Here is a 13,534-nt window from a genome sequence, read left to right on the forward strand (position 1 = left end):
TACACCTGCAACACTAGCTCATATGTTCTGGCTTTGCCCGAAACTCGCTAGTTACTGGTCCTCTATTTTTGACGCTCTATCCAAGATACTTAAGAGACCAATAGCTCCGAACCCTCTTACAGCCGTTTTTGGCATTCAATGTGAGGGTGATCATCTGCTTAGAGCACAATCAAACTGTATTGCCTTTGTCACTCTTATAGCCAGAAGATTAATTTTACTTAATTGGAAGCAGGCTACTCCACCCTCCTTTAAACACTGGATTAGGGACACACTACAATTTCTGAAGCTTGAAAAGTTAAGATTTGCTTTAAAGGGTTCAAAGGACAATTTTAGCAATGTTTGGCAGCCTTTCATTACATATCTGCTTGACCAGCTCTAAGGATGTACACATTTATTTTTTAATTTTATTCTTGTTCACTTGTATTTTGCTATGGATCCCAATAACTCCAAACTGTGCACACACACTTTTTCTTTTTTTGTTGTTATTGTTTGTTTTATTGTTATTATAATAATCATTGATTATTGATTTATTTTTGTCTGTTTGTCTTTGGGGATAAAAAAAAAAAATTGTTACATTTGTAAAATGATGTTTTGCTATATTGTGAAAAATCAATAAACAAAGTGGTAAAAAAAAAAAATGGTGTGTGTTTATAGGGGAAGGTGGGGTGATTTGTGCAACTTTTTACTCAAAGTGATTTTAAAGTGAGGCCTTGACAGTTATGTCTCCAACTCAAATATGTACATATATTTCAGGATGTTGTGCATCCCTGGCAATAAAAACTTTGGATCTGGAATAAACTGTTTAAGAAATATAGCTTTCGGAAAAAAAGTTGTCTTGTCGCACAAATCACCCCACGTAGTGGGGTGATTTGTGCGTCATTGTGTCACAATGACAAAGTCACCATCATCATCTTTCTGGCCATCTGAACTCTCATCAGTGGTGTCGTTAAGTGGAATTGAGATGTCACTCTCTTCTGAGCTACTGTAGACAATCACTTTCTTTTGGTGACCAGCGTATACAGCCATGCCACTGGCACAACTCTCAGAAATGTACTTTGCACTAGTTGCTCCGTGCTTGTGGAACCAACTGCCACCTGACAAATGTGATTCCACCTACATTTCTGCCTTTAAATCAAGGCTCAAAACCCATATGTACACCCTGGTGTTTCCTCCCCATTAACCTCTGCACTACTTACTTACCTCTGCACTACTATCTGTGTTTATGTGGATGTATGGGCTTTACGTCTTTTATTTTGGTTATTGTTATTTTACCTTCATTGTTTACCTACTGAATGCACTATGTACAGCACTTTGGGCAGTGCAAACTGTCATAAATGTGCTTTTATAAATACATTTTACTTACTTACTTACTTATAACTCACCCAGGCCCTTGCGCACAAATCACCCCATCCCCAGAATTTTGGATAATAGGCATGATGCAGCAATTTAGGGTTGACATTGTGCTAACTATATAGACTCAAAGTGTAGCACACCAAAGCACTAAAACATGTGTCAAATGTTTTCAAACGTGTCTATAATTGTTCAGACACAATAATCAAAAAACCTTGATCATGGAAATTTTACTTTGAAAGGCAAAACACAGTTTTTTGAGCTTAAATGTGCTTATATCTTATTCCTTGTGTCTTCCTTCTTTACAGGATGAGTCAAATGGATGGCTCTTCTTAAATATGTGGTCACATTTCCAATTTCTTCCACGGTTTTCTAGAAACAAGGGGTTTTGCAACTTCCAAAATGCACAAATCACCCCACCTTCCCCTATAGCTTTTAATGAGGATATCATAAAAATAAAAAATAAAAATAAAATAAAAAACTGAAAGGTATTTTCTGCATATCTGAAGTTGAAAACCGGTCAAATTTTACTAACACAATAGAAGGGTTCAAAGTGTAAATACCGTAAGTGCGAGGCCGAGGAGGATGATGAAGGCTGGTGTCATGGTGGCGGTCGCTGCAGTCAGTCTGTGATGGGAAGGAGTTCACCTGTAGTACCTGTGAACTGAGGCAGCCGCTCTTATATTGATCCCTGGGCGTTTCTTAACTTAATGCCGGTAAACCTAACCCACGTAGAGATGCTGGCACTGATTCACTTCCCTAACTTGCGGCCGAGGACATTTTTCAATGTTTTATGACTATTATGATTGACACTTAAGGTCACTGTGTTCTCACGCAAACACAAACTGATGAGCTGTTGACTGATGCTGTTGGCCTTGACCCAAAGTAAACGGAAGAGATTTGTTTTTGTGTGTGGTTGACATATTAATTGCCAGGTGTACAGAAAGTTCAGCTGCACCTCATTCCATGGGTCTGTACTATGGCTGACCCTGCGCTCTGACCCTCTCTGGAGTGTGGGAACTTGAGAGGGGATATGAGAAAATACACATTTCAATGTAACCATTGACTAATAAAGTAACTTAACTTTGATCTCTCAGACAGCGTCATGTTTTAAGACGGCGTTGGGATGCTGCTCACTGTAACCGGTACAACAAGTGTTTACTTTAAACGTGTTTGATTGACAGATTAAACTAAGCTCAAACACGCAGAACAGAATGTATTGTTCTCCGGCGTTCAAAACTTCAGGTGAATGAATTCCTACATATTTGGTTTCATGAGATCAGGAGTGGCAGCTTTTCTGTGTTGAAGTCACAATGAGGTCATGACACCAGAGTATTCACAAAATCCTCCAGTTTCCCCTTGTCGCCACCAACACAGAAATACAGTTTTCCTTCAAAAAGCTCCAGTTTCAGTGTCCGGTTGTTTGGACAGAAGGACAATTCACACAATGTCATGGTTACGGGTGGTAGGATGTCCTAGAGGAAAGAGGGGCTGATTAGTTCTAACCACAAGGTCTCTGGTTCCTCCCAGTAACCATGAGGTCTCTGGTTGGATCCCCGGCTCCGGACAGGAGGGTGTTAGTAGTAAAACTAGTGGTGGCTGGTATTACATGTACAGTGCCCACCATCTCTACCATTGTGTCCTTGAGGAAGACACTTAAACCCAACACTGCTCCACGGGCGCTCTACTATGGCTGACCCAGTGTGAGGACCCCCTCTGAAGATGAACATTTGAGAGGGGATATGAGAAAGATAAATGTCAATATCCCCAATTTACAATTGACTAAAAGGTAATCAACTTAACTTAATTCAAATGTCCCATTGAGTTTCCCCGAGACAAAGGTGACCTTAAATAACCACCTGTGTTTCCACGGTAACCTTGGCGTGATGTTTTTGTTGTGAGGAAAAACAAGCTGTCAGTGAAAGAGAATAACAACCTACGTAGTTAAGTTTTTTGTGTGTGTGTGTGTGTGTGTGTGTGTGTGTGTGTGTGTGTGTGTGTGTGTGTGTGTGTGTGTGTGTGTGTGTGTGTGTGTGTGTATGTGTGCTTGTTTGTGTTCACATGTCAGTCACTGAGTTTCTGAGGTGCTGAAATATTTCACTAATTAAAACTAAACTAACGCTGCTGACCACAAACCATCAATCTGTCAATCGACAAGTTCCATTCCAAGAGTTTGACATATTAATTGCCAGGGGCCGGTTGCACCAACTGGTCTTAACTAAGCCTGGTCGTAACTGCTAAGTAGGGCGTAGCTAAGACCAGGCTTAAGAAAGGACCTAACGCCGGTTGCACCAACGGGACTTACGCCTGGTCTTAACTACGCCCGGTCTTAGCCATGCCCGGCCATGTGAATGTTCCATGGAATGCGCATATCACTGCGTTGCTAGGATACCTCATGACGACATGCTATTTTGTTGAGACTGGACATAAAAACGGATGTAGGAAATGAGAAGAAAAGGAAATTTCACTTATTCAGAAATAAGAAAACTGATAGAAATAGGCCTACAGCGAGAACAAGGCACACTGACTGCAAGCAGTCCAACGAGGCTACTAGTGAGGGGAAAAAAAGCAGCTTGGCGTGTGATTAGGTCTAGGATACAGACAGCGTTAAAATAAATATTACATATAGCGCTATATATATCTACTCGGCCCAGGCACGCAGCATGTCTTCCCGTGACCGGGACAAGATTTTACGTTTATACTGCCCCCCGCTTCCCATGCACAGAAAGACGAGAGCCTTCAGTAAAGCACTGAGGTGCGCACTGATGCGTATTACCAATAGGTTCTCATTAGAAATTCAATCAAAACGTAGGTTTTACAAAATTAATAATAAAAATTGTATTGGAAAACAGAGTTTGTGGCCAGTGATGTTGTTTTAACAAAAGCCAAGGGACATAACTGGTTTATGCGCGCGCAGCACATTGTTTTGTAGGGAGTTTTTTCTTGTGCCTATGACTCTCAGCAGCGCTCTCTCTATGACAAAAAATGACCAAAAGTTAGAGGAAAGCCCGTTTGTGGGAGAAGATTGGGTGCACACTTCTACATAGGCTTTTGCAGTAGCATAGTATTTATTTTCTATTGTTTTTGTTTTATAACGGATCGTTGCGCACACACCCTATGTGACGAGCCTCCTCCTGTGATGGAGGAGGCTCGTAATTTTTGTGAAGGCTACATAAACGCGTTGTTAACATAGAGGTCTACCCTTTGTCATGGTGGACAAAGCATGGGAATAAAAAACAGTAAACAGTAAAAGCAGTGTCGATCACAGTCTCTACAGCGACAGTCGAGAATTACGATCAGATTTTTCATTCTCCCCCTCTCTCTTCCAGCACACACACGCTTGATCTAAGCGCACCGCCACCGTTTATGCCCGAAAAAAGCTAGGTGGACACGGGCCGTTTATTAAAAAGTAACAAAATCACATTGAGACAACTTAAAGTTGGTAAAGTAGGCTATACAGGTGCCTGCCTGCGTGCTGCCTGACAGCCATCGCCGTATGCAATTAATGCCACAGCGCATCAAGTTAGGCTACTTCAGTGCATTATGCCAACAGCTGAGTCTTTTAACACGGGATCCGTGCAGAGCTGCAGGTGAAGGGATCGCCTCTCCCGATATTGTTACATCATAGCCTAAACTTTATTGAAAACACTAATCCACATCCAAATTATTTCAAAAGATAAACCAAACAAAAATGGAGAAATTTCTAGTGAGGACCAACAAGGCAAGCAATGCACCACCAGCTGCAAAGAAGCTTCAAAGGTATGATGAATCATACTTGCAGTCAATGGCGCAAAAAGTGGGTAGCCTATGCACTATATGCGTCGCATAGGGGCGCCGCACTACAGGGGCGCCAAAGCGATCGGGGGAAAATTATTTGGAGTCGGCATTTTTCTGTATTTAACAGCGTTTGTGTAAATGATATGATCAATGACAGAGGTACGTCAGTGATTAGGCGCCCCCCGCTCCTTCGCCTCCTCCTCCCCACACTATAGGCGCTCCAGTGCGCGCCCCCTCGAGCACGCGCTGGAGCGTGAGAGCTTTCATTTGAATCGTGTTGTCATCTGATGGCAGGGACCTAAAGTTGGAGAGGCAGAAAAGAAAGCTCTCGGGGGCACAAAACCGAAAACGGGAAGATTGACAAGGAGAAAGATTGCGTGTTTTATATTTAGATTGTATTGATTAATGCACACTGATTATCGGCCGCGACTCGCGGATTGTCACTGCAGATCTACGTGTGTGTCACCTCAAGTTTTTGACTATATCTGTTTTCACAGTTTTTGAATGGTAGTGTAGTGATTAGCAGGTCAGCACCCAAACAACACACTCACCTGTTTCCCACTATTATCATATTTTTCACCATTCCAGCGCACGACTGAGTTGTATGAGTGAGAGAGAGAGAGAGAGAGGTCTCCTTACAGAGGCAATGTGCCAGACCCACAATTTCAGTTGATTAAAATGTATAAATAACTAAACGTGAAAAGACTGAGGTTAAGTTTGTCACCAAATTCCCTTACAATAAACTATTATATACTCTCTCTCTCTCTCTCTCTCTCTCTCTCTCTCTCTCTCTCTTTCCTGTAATACTGTATGTGTAACTTACACACTATTCAAACCGATCCTGAATTGTAATGCTTTGGGGGATTCTGAATTGTGATGCTTTGTGGTGCCCCCCCCCCCCCCCCCCCCCCTTCCTTAGCCTTGTACATCATACTTAGTATTGTACAACATACTTCAAACACTATACATGTACATAAGCCCTGCAGCTCACCCGCAGAAAACATTTCCTTAGAAAAAATGTTTCCAATTCACTGAACAAGGTGATGGATTCGCTTGGATGAATGATAAAGAGATATGTGAAGGTCCTGATCAGACAGTAGATAAGATTTCCAGGTAGTGTAAACTAGAACAACAGGTTTTTCTTTGGAGCTATGGGTGTAACGACAAAAAAAATGTTTCTGAGAAAATGTTTTCTGCGGGTGAGCTGCAGGCCTTATGTACATGTATAGTGTTTGAAGTATGTTGTGCAATGCTAAGTATGATGTACAAGGCTAAGGAAGGGGGGAGGGGGGGCACCACAATTCAGAATCCCCCAAAGCATTACAATTCAGGATCGGTTTGAATAGTGTGTAAGTTACACATACAGTATTACAGGAAAGAGAGAGAGAGAGAGAGAGAGAGAGAGAGAGTATATAATAGTTTATTGTAAGGGAATTTGGTGCGATAGATTGGTGGCTCTAAGTTTTTTTGTCTAATTTATTGCCTTTTCTCTCTCATTCACTTGAAAAATTTGTTTTATCAACAAGCTGGTTTTTCCAATTTAACCGTTTTTCTGAGCTGTTTTTTTAACGTTTTTCTTAGTAAATACCTACACACGTTGTATGGGTAAAGTCAAGAAGGTTGGCTGACTAACTTGTTTGGCTCATTTTACTATTCATTTGAACTGAAATAAAAGTTTTCTTTTTCTTTAATTCTCTTCACCAGAGTTCACCAAATTGCTTATTTTACATGTTCAAATCACAAAAAAAATCTGGGGGGGAAAACCCCAGACCCCCCTAAAGGGGTTTGTTTTCGGACATGTCACCTTTTTCATGTCTTATGAGTATGCATGCCTGACACTAGTGAGGCCACAAAAACCTCAATTTATTTCTGATGACCAACCTGTTCTTCACTGTGTCCTTTACTTTTGGGAGAATCAGTGCAGGCAGACATGTCATGGTTGAGCCATAGATAGTAAAGCCGATCGCCTGCTCTACTATGCAACTTAAAATGGAAGTCTGTAATTGGGGCGGGGGGGGGGGGGGGGGGGCGCCTGCTAAGTGCCTGCATACCCCCCAGAAAGTGGGTAGTTGCGCCCCTGCTTGCAGTTTGGGTTTACGGTCACGGCAGATCTGAGGCCTCAGTGTGTCGTGTGTTCCGAGGTGCTGGCTAACGACAGCATGAAGCCCTGCAAACTGAAAAGGCACCTCGAAACAAAACATGCTGGCATGAAAGATAAACCGGCTGACTATTTTGCCATTGATGCAGGAATACCCTCAACTTGGTGACATAGCCTTGAAGATTCTCCTCCCTTTCGCGTCGACATATCTGTGTGAGGCAGGATTCTCAAAAATGACTGCACTCAAAACAAAATACCGCAATCGTGCACAAATCGAGGATGATTTGAGGCTATGTTTATCAAACATTGCGCCAAGAATTGAGGATCTTTGCAAGGCAAAGCAGGCTCAGATCTCACATTAAAATCGCCTACCTGCAAGCTTCTGTCCAAAATGCAGATGATTACTATTCCAGGGGTTGAAGTGGGACGGCTCCACAGATAAATTAATAAATAAATAGTAGTGCTGTCATACAATTAAAATGTTTAATCGCGATTAATCACATGAATGTCATAGTTAAGTCGCAATTAATCACACATTTGTATCTATTCTAAATGTTTCTATTTAGGCTACTATTTTCTTCTCTTCTAAGGAGATTTTAAAAAAAAAACATTTCCTCAGTGTCTCATTGATACAATCTCATAATTAGCTTTTAAAGTGCACCAGAATGATGCATTTAACGTTAAAATATAAGACATTTCCGAACCCCAACCCTAAACCCAATGTTCAACTCAAAGGTGCGCCACTGGCCTAGCCCTTGTGATAATAACAATAATAGATTATCTATCTATCTATCTATCTATCTATCTATCTATCTATCTATCTATCTATCTGTGTAGGGTGGTGTGTGTGTGGGGGGGGAGGGGGTGTTGTCAGGGGCGGTGGGGGGGCCCAACTGCAATGACCCAGCTTTGGGGGGGGGCCAGCTTGCAGAAGGTTGAGAACCCCTGGCCTAAACTAATATTTATTTAAGCTCAAACACGCAGCGTTCAACACATCAGGTGAATGAATTCCTACATATTCGGTTTCATGAGATCAGGAGTGGCAGCTTTTCTGTGTTCAGGTCACAATGAGGTCATGCCACCAGAGTATTCACAAAATCCTCCAGTTTCCCCTTGTCACCACCAATACAGAAATACAGCTTCCCTTCAAAAAGCTCCGGTTTCAGTGTCATATACCCCAGCTTTAAATCTTTGACAGCGGCCTGTCTTGCTGGAAATAACAGACCTGTAGAATGCCGTGATTGACCAATCAGAACAGAGTATTTATAAGTGCCATGATATATAAGAATAAGTATATTTGATATATAAGTATATTTAATTTGTTAAATAATTGAAACCCGGTGCAGTTCATTGATGAGATACATTCCTTTATTGTAATTAAAGTTTTGCAAACGTCGGCTCTGCTGCGATGCAGGAATGTCACGTCAAAACAAAAAACAGATTTTCAAAATAAGAGAAATCTGCTCAGATAAAGAATACAATTTTGTGAAAGAAAATCAAAAATCAAAAGAAAAAATAAATTCTTAACCATTGCACATCATCATTAGGCGCCAAAACATTAAAATAAAACATGGAATAAAATACAAAAAAGCATCAAGCAACAGAGTGGTATATGATTTAAGATTAAGGAGTGCTGGAGATAGAGGCCGAGAAATATTCCAGTTTTAATACAAGACGATCCGGTGCTTTAAAGGTGGAGTCAGTGATTCTGGAGAACGCTTGTTGTCAAAAATCATTGAATATCTCCTCACGATCCACTACCTGTCTGAAAATCCAGTGGTAATACACAGCCCAGGCTCTGTAAACGGGCATGTTGCTAGCTACAGCGGGTCACTTTGTTTACAGAGCCTAGGCTGTGGATTAACACTGGATTTTTTTGTTTTGTTTCCGAGCACACACAGTACAGACAGGTAGCGGATCGTAAGGAGATATTCACTGATTTTGACAACAAGCAATTTCTCCAGAATCACTGACTACACCTTTAAGTTCAACAAAATAAAAATCAACAACATATTTATACAGTGGTAGACTTTGCAGTTTAGATGTTGAGATGTGCAGCCCTTTGAACTGTTCACAGGGAAGAGACACAGACGGTAAAAATAAAAAACAAAAATTATAATTGTCACAGTTTGAAGCATTATGATGGACAGACACACACCTGGAACTCACTTCACTCCTCGCCTTCTGAAACATTAAAAATCCTTCATCAGTTTCTTTGATTTCTTCATTAACTTAAAGGAATACTTCACCCATACGAAACCAGCGTTCTATCATTATAAAATCGCTATTATAATATAATGAATGAGGTTTTTCTTCCCTCAGTCTTTCCTCAGTCTTCCCTTGGCCCAGCTGTCCTGTTAATCCTAACACTACATGTTACCAGGTGTGATGTCACACATGGGAAAATGTAGGGTGAGACAGTAAGACCATAACACACTCTTTCTGCCTTTTCTCAGGCTGGGATGAACCGATTTCTAAAATGTTTGCACATTTATACTACATAGGATCTCAGAGTTCAATACACCTTCATATTCCACTGGTGAAGTAGGGCTTTAAAGAAATAGCTCAGTTTTTGTGTGTTGGTTGTATGAAGTACTTATGTATAGTGAGTCATTTTAAGGGTGAAAAAAGCGATTTTCCTCTGGCCCCCTCTGCAACAGTACAACACTGACTTCCGCTACAGCCACGTCTCCCCCCAAACTCCTTATTTTGACTGATGGTCATCTCCATAAGGTTACACACTAGCTATGCAGGAGTGTGTGTGTGTGTGTGTGTGTGTGTGTGTGTGTGTGTGTGTGTGTGTGTGTGTGTGTGTGTGTGTGTGTGTGTGTGACACTAACTATGCATAAGTACCTCATACAACCACACTTTAAAAGTACTGAACCATCAAAAAAATAAAAGAACGGTTGCCATCACTCTCGATCATACAGCAACGAAATTATAACAATAATAAAGGCTCTTATTTTGAAAAGGCTTGAGTGGAAGAGGGAGTGAGGGGAGGGAACAGGCAACAGGAAAAATACGAGACACGCAAACAAATGTTATACCATGCGTTCCAAATCTCATACTATTTTGTTTTTCTATTCTACATAGCATACTGCATACTAACTAGATACTGTTTATGATCAGCTGTAGTATGTAGAATAGAGAAAAGAAAGAGGAGGAGATTTGGGACGCAGGGACACACACACCCTGCGTTCCGAAATCGCATACCTTCTACTATATAGTATGTAGAAAAAAGATTTAAGATGTCCCGATTCTTGTGGCCAGATTTAGGATGGTTAGAAGTACCCGGATGTCCTACTTCATCCGGCCAAGATTGTTAGTGTTGAAAACTGCATCCTATTAGGGCGATTCTGACCCACAATCCGGTGCGCACGTGAAGTGACGTCACATCGACGAAGCCTCCGTATGAAAACAAACGGGGATGCGACGGATATAAAAGCAAGAGGCAAGATCAAGGCGCAATGTTATGATGAAATAAAAGAGTAAAAGTATGTCCCAATAGTATGCCTACTGCATCCTAACTAGATACTGTTTATGGTCAGCTGTAGTATGTAGAATAGAGAAAAGAAAGAGTATGAGATTTGGAGCGCAGGGACACAAAGACACACACAAAAAATAGTAATGGCTGCCGGTTGTAGGCGGTCCTTCTTTCATCACTGACTCCGGAGCAGTTTCAGGATTTCAAAATAAAATCACAGATAGTCGACATTTTATTTCACATTTATATCTGGTTTGAAACACTGAGTTGAAAAATAATTGCTTCAAAATAAAAGAAGAAAATTCCAAGGTTTAGGAGTGCAATAGGAGGAGAACTACAATTCCCAACAAAGCATTGAAGCAAGATGTGTGTATCAGGCTTCAATAATGTAATCATTTGTAGTTTTTTTAATGTTAGAAAAAGCCGAGTATGTAGTAACTTGCCAATATTGAAAGAAAACTCTGAACCAAAAATGAAAGGAGATAAGTCAACTACAATTCCCATAAAGCACTGCAGCAAGACATGTGTAGCAGCCAATTAGGTAATCGTTGTTGTTAGTAGTTTTTTGTAGTTTTTTACTGTGATAAAAGTCTAAAGAAAAAAAAGAAAAAATCTGTATATTGAAAAAAATCTTTGAACCAAAAATCGTTTTAACTTTTTGACCATAATGTCGTAAGTTATTACACAATCAGCACATTTTTTATTTTTAAGGTATTTAAAAGTATTTTTAAACTTGGCCAATAATGTAATAACTTATTCCATCATGTTAAAAAACACCGTCTTATATTATTAACCTTTAATTTTGGATATTTTTCTCTGTAAATTTGTGTTTGAATTCCTTTTATAAGGTTAACGTAAATATTAGAGAACAGTTTTTTAACATTGGAAACCATCACCAGTGGTAAAGGCTCGTGCTGCGTTCACTGTCTTCTGAGATTATGATTTTTGGTTGAAAAATTAAATTTCCCGCAGAATTTGGTTATTTTTTTGTGAATTAGGATATTTTGATTTCAGATACCATAATATTGGTAGCATAAGAAGCTTGAAATTGTTACATGTAGTCATCAGTATTAATGTGAAAGCGTCAATCCGTCGAACAATGATTATTCCCACAGGACAAGAACGCAACACTGAGTAAAGCAAAAAAATAAAAATAAAAAATTGGAAAGAAAATATTTAGATAATTTTTTTTTTGGAAAGTCATTTATAGTTGATTTAGTTGCTGCTTCATTTTTCCTTCTTCTTCATGTTATAAACAGGAGCACAGGTGCATTATGGATAGTGTAGTTTAACCGGAGCCTGTCTGTCTGTCTGGACTGTCTGTCTGTCTGTCTGTTGTGTGTGTAGACTCTATGAGATGGCCTTGGCCTCAGGTAAGAAGGCGTCCCAATATTTTATCAGCTGTTGGAGAAAAAAATAAAATTCAGTTTTTTATTATAGTGCCACAAATGCATCACATTTTTGTCTGAATGTAGAGTTTATATTGTTGAAGTGTATATTTTTATATTATCAGCTATCATAAACAAAAATGCAAAATTGATTTTACGTAAAAAACGGATAATCTTTGTAGAATTATACGTTTTTTAGATTTTCCATACATTTCTATTCAATTATTAGGTCCAATTATAGATATTAAACAGTATCTTGACTATAGCAACAGAGTAGTTTATTCAAATCTAGTTGATAATAGATATAAATACTATATTAATAGCAATAAGTATATTTTAGCTTTTACCTGCTGTTGATTCTGAACCAGCGACTCCAGGTATTTTATAATGATGGTTTTAAAGTCCTTCACTCGCTCTTTCTGTTGAAAAAAAATACAAATAAATGTTGAAAAACAAACATATTTTCAATTCTTAAACAAAACAGAGAACTTCAGAATTACCTAGCATCAGTAAATTCACCAAATATATTGAAATAACTTGTTAATTTCGCTCTCTATCTCTCTATCTATCTCTCTATCTCTCTATCTCTCTATCTCTCTATCTATCTATCTATCTATCTATCTATCTATCTATCTATCTATCTATCTATCTATCTATCTATCTATCTATCCATTCAAGGTGGAGTCGATGATTCTGGAGAACGCTTGTTGTCAAAATCACTTTGTAAAAATCAGTGAATATCTCCTCACTATCCACTACCTGTCTGTACTGTGTGTACGCTGAAAAAAAAACAGTGTTAATACACAGCCTAGGCTCTGTTAATTGGTATGTAAACAAAGGGGGCCTACCATAGCTAGCAACATATACAGAGTCTAGGCTGTGTATTAACACTGGATTTTTTTTCAGATCACACAGTACATGAGGAGATATTCGGAACATAGCGGAACATGAGGAGATATTCACTGATTTTGACAAAAAAATATAAATTTGACAACAATCTTTCCACCAGAATCACTGCCTCCACCTTTAACTAAGCGTAGTTAATGCTTAACCAAACACACACACACACACACACACACACACACACACACACACACACACACACACACACACACACACACACACACACACACACACACACACACACACACACACACACACACACACACACACACACACACACACACACACACACACACACACACACACACACACACACACACACACACACACACACACACACACACACACACACACACACACACACACAAACTCACCTCAAACCTGCTGACTTCTTTGCGGATTGTTTTGGAGATTTGTTCGAACTCTCTCTCTCCCTGCTGCACCTTCCCTTCAAGCTGAAACACACACATTGGTATAAAATAACAATTATTATTATAATTTGTCTTTAAATTTGGACTTTTCTTCCCCATTTCG

The 13,534-nt window shown here is 39.7% G+C and overlaps 1 protein-coding gene across 2 annotated transcripts in view; it reads right to left on the reverse strand.

Annotated features, from left to right (window-relative positions):
- Positions 1-8,627: 8,627 nt before the first annotated feature.
- Positions 8,628-13,534, reverse strand: part of snx2 (sorting nexin 2) — a 31,299-nt gene continuing 26,392 nt past the window's right edge. For both annotated transcript variants that reach the window (XM_080048971.1, XM_080048972.1), the window contains 3 exons: positions 13,375-13,455; positions 12,445-12,516; positions 8,628-12,110 (listed from right to left, as the gene is read on the reverse strand). In XM_080048971.1, coding sequence (XP_079905097.1) covers positions 12,060-12,110; positions 12,445-12,516; positions 13,375-13,455 — 204 coding nt within the window. In that variant the 3' untranslated portion in view covers positions 8,628-12,059. The remainder of the gene's footprint in view (positions 12,111-12,444; positions 12,517-13,374; positions 13,456-13,534) is intronic.

Source organism: Ammodytes marinus, assembly GCF_949987685.1.
Source record: "Ammodytes marinus genome assembly, chromosome: 2".
Classification (NCBI taxonomy): domain Eukaryota; kingdom Metazoa; phylum Chordata; class Actinopteri; order Uranoscopiformes; family Ammodytidae; genus Ammodytes; species Ammodytes marinus.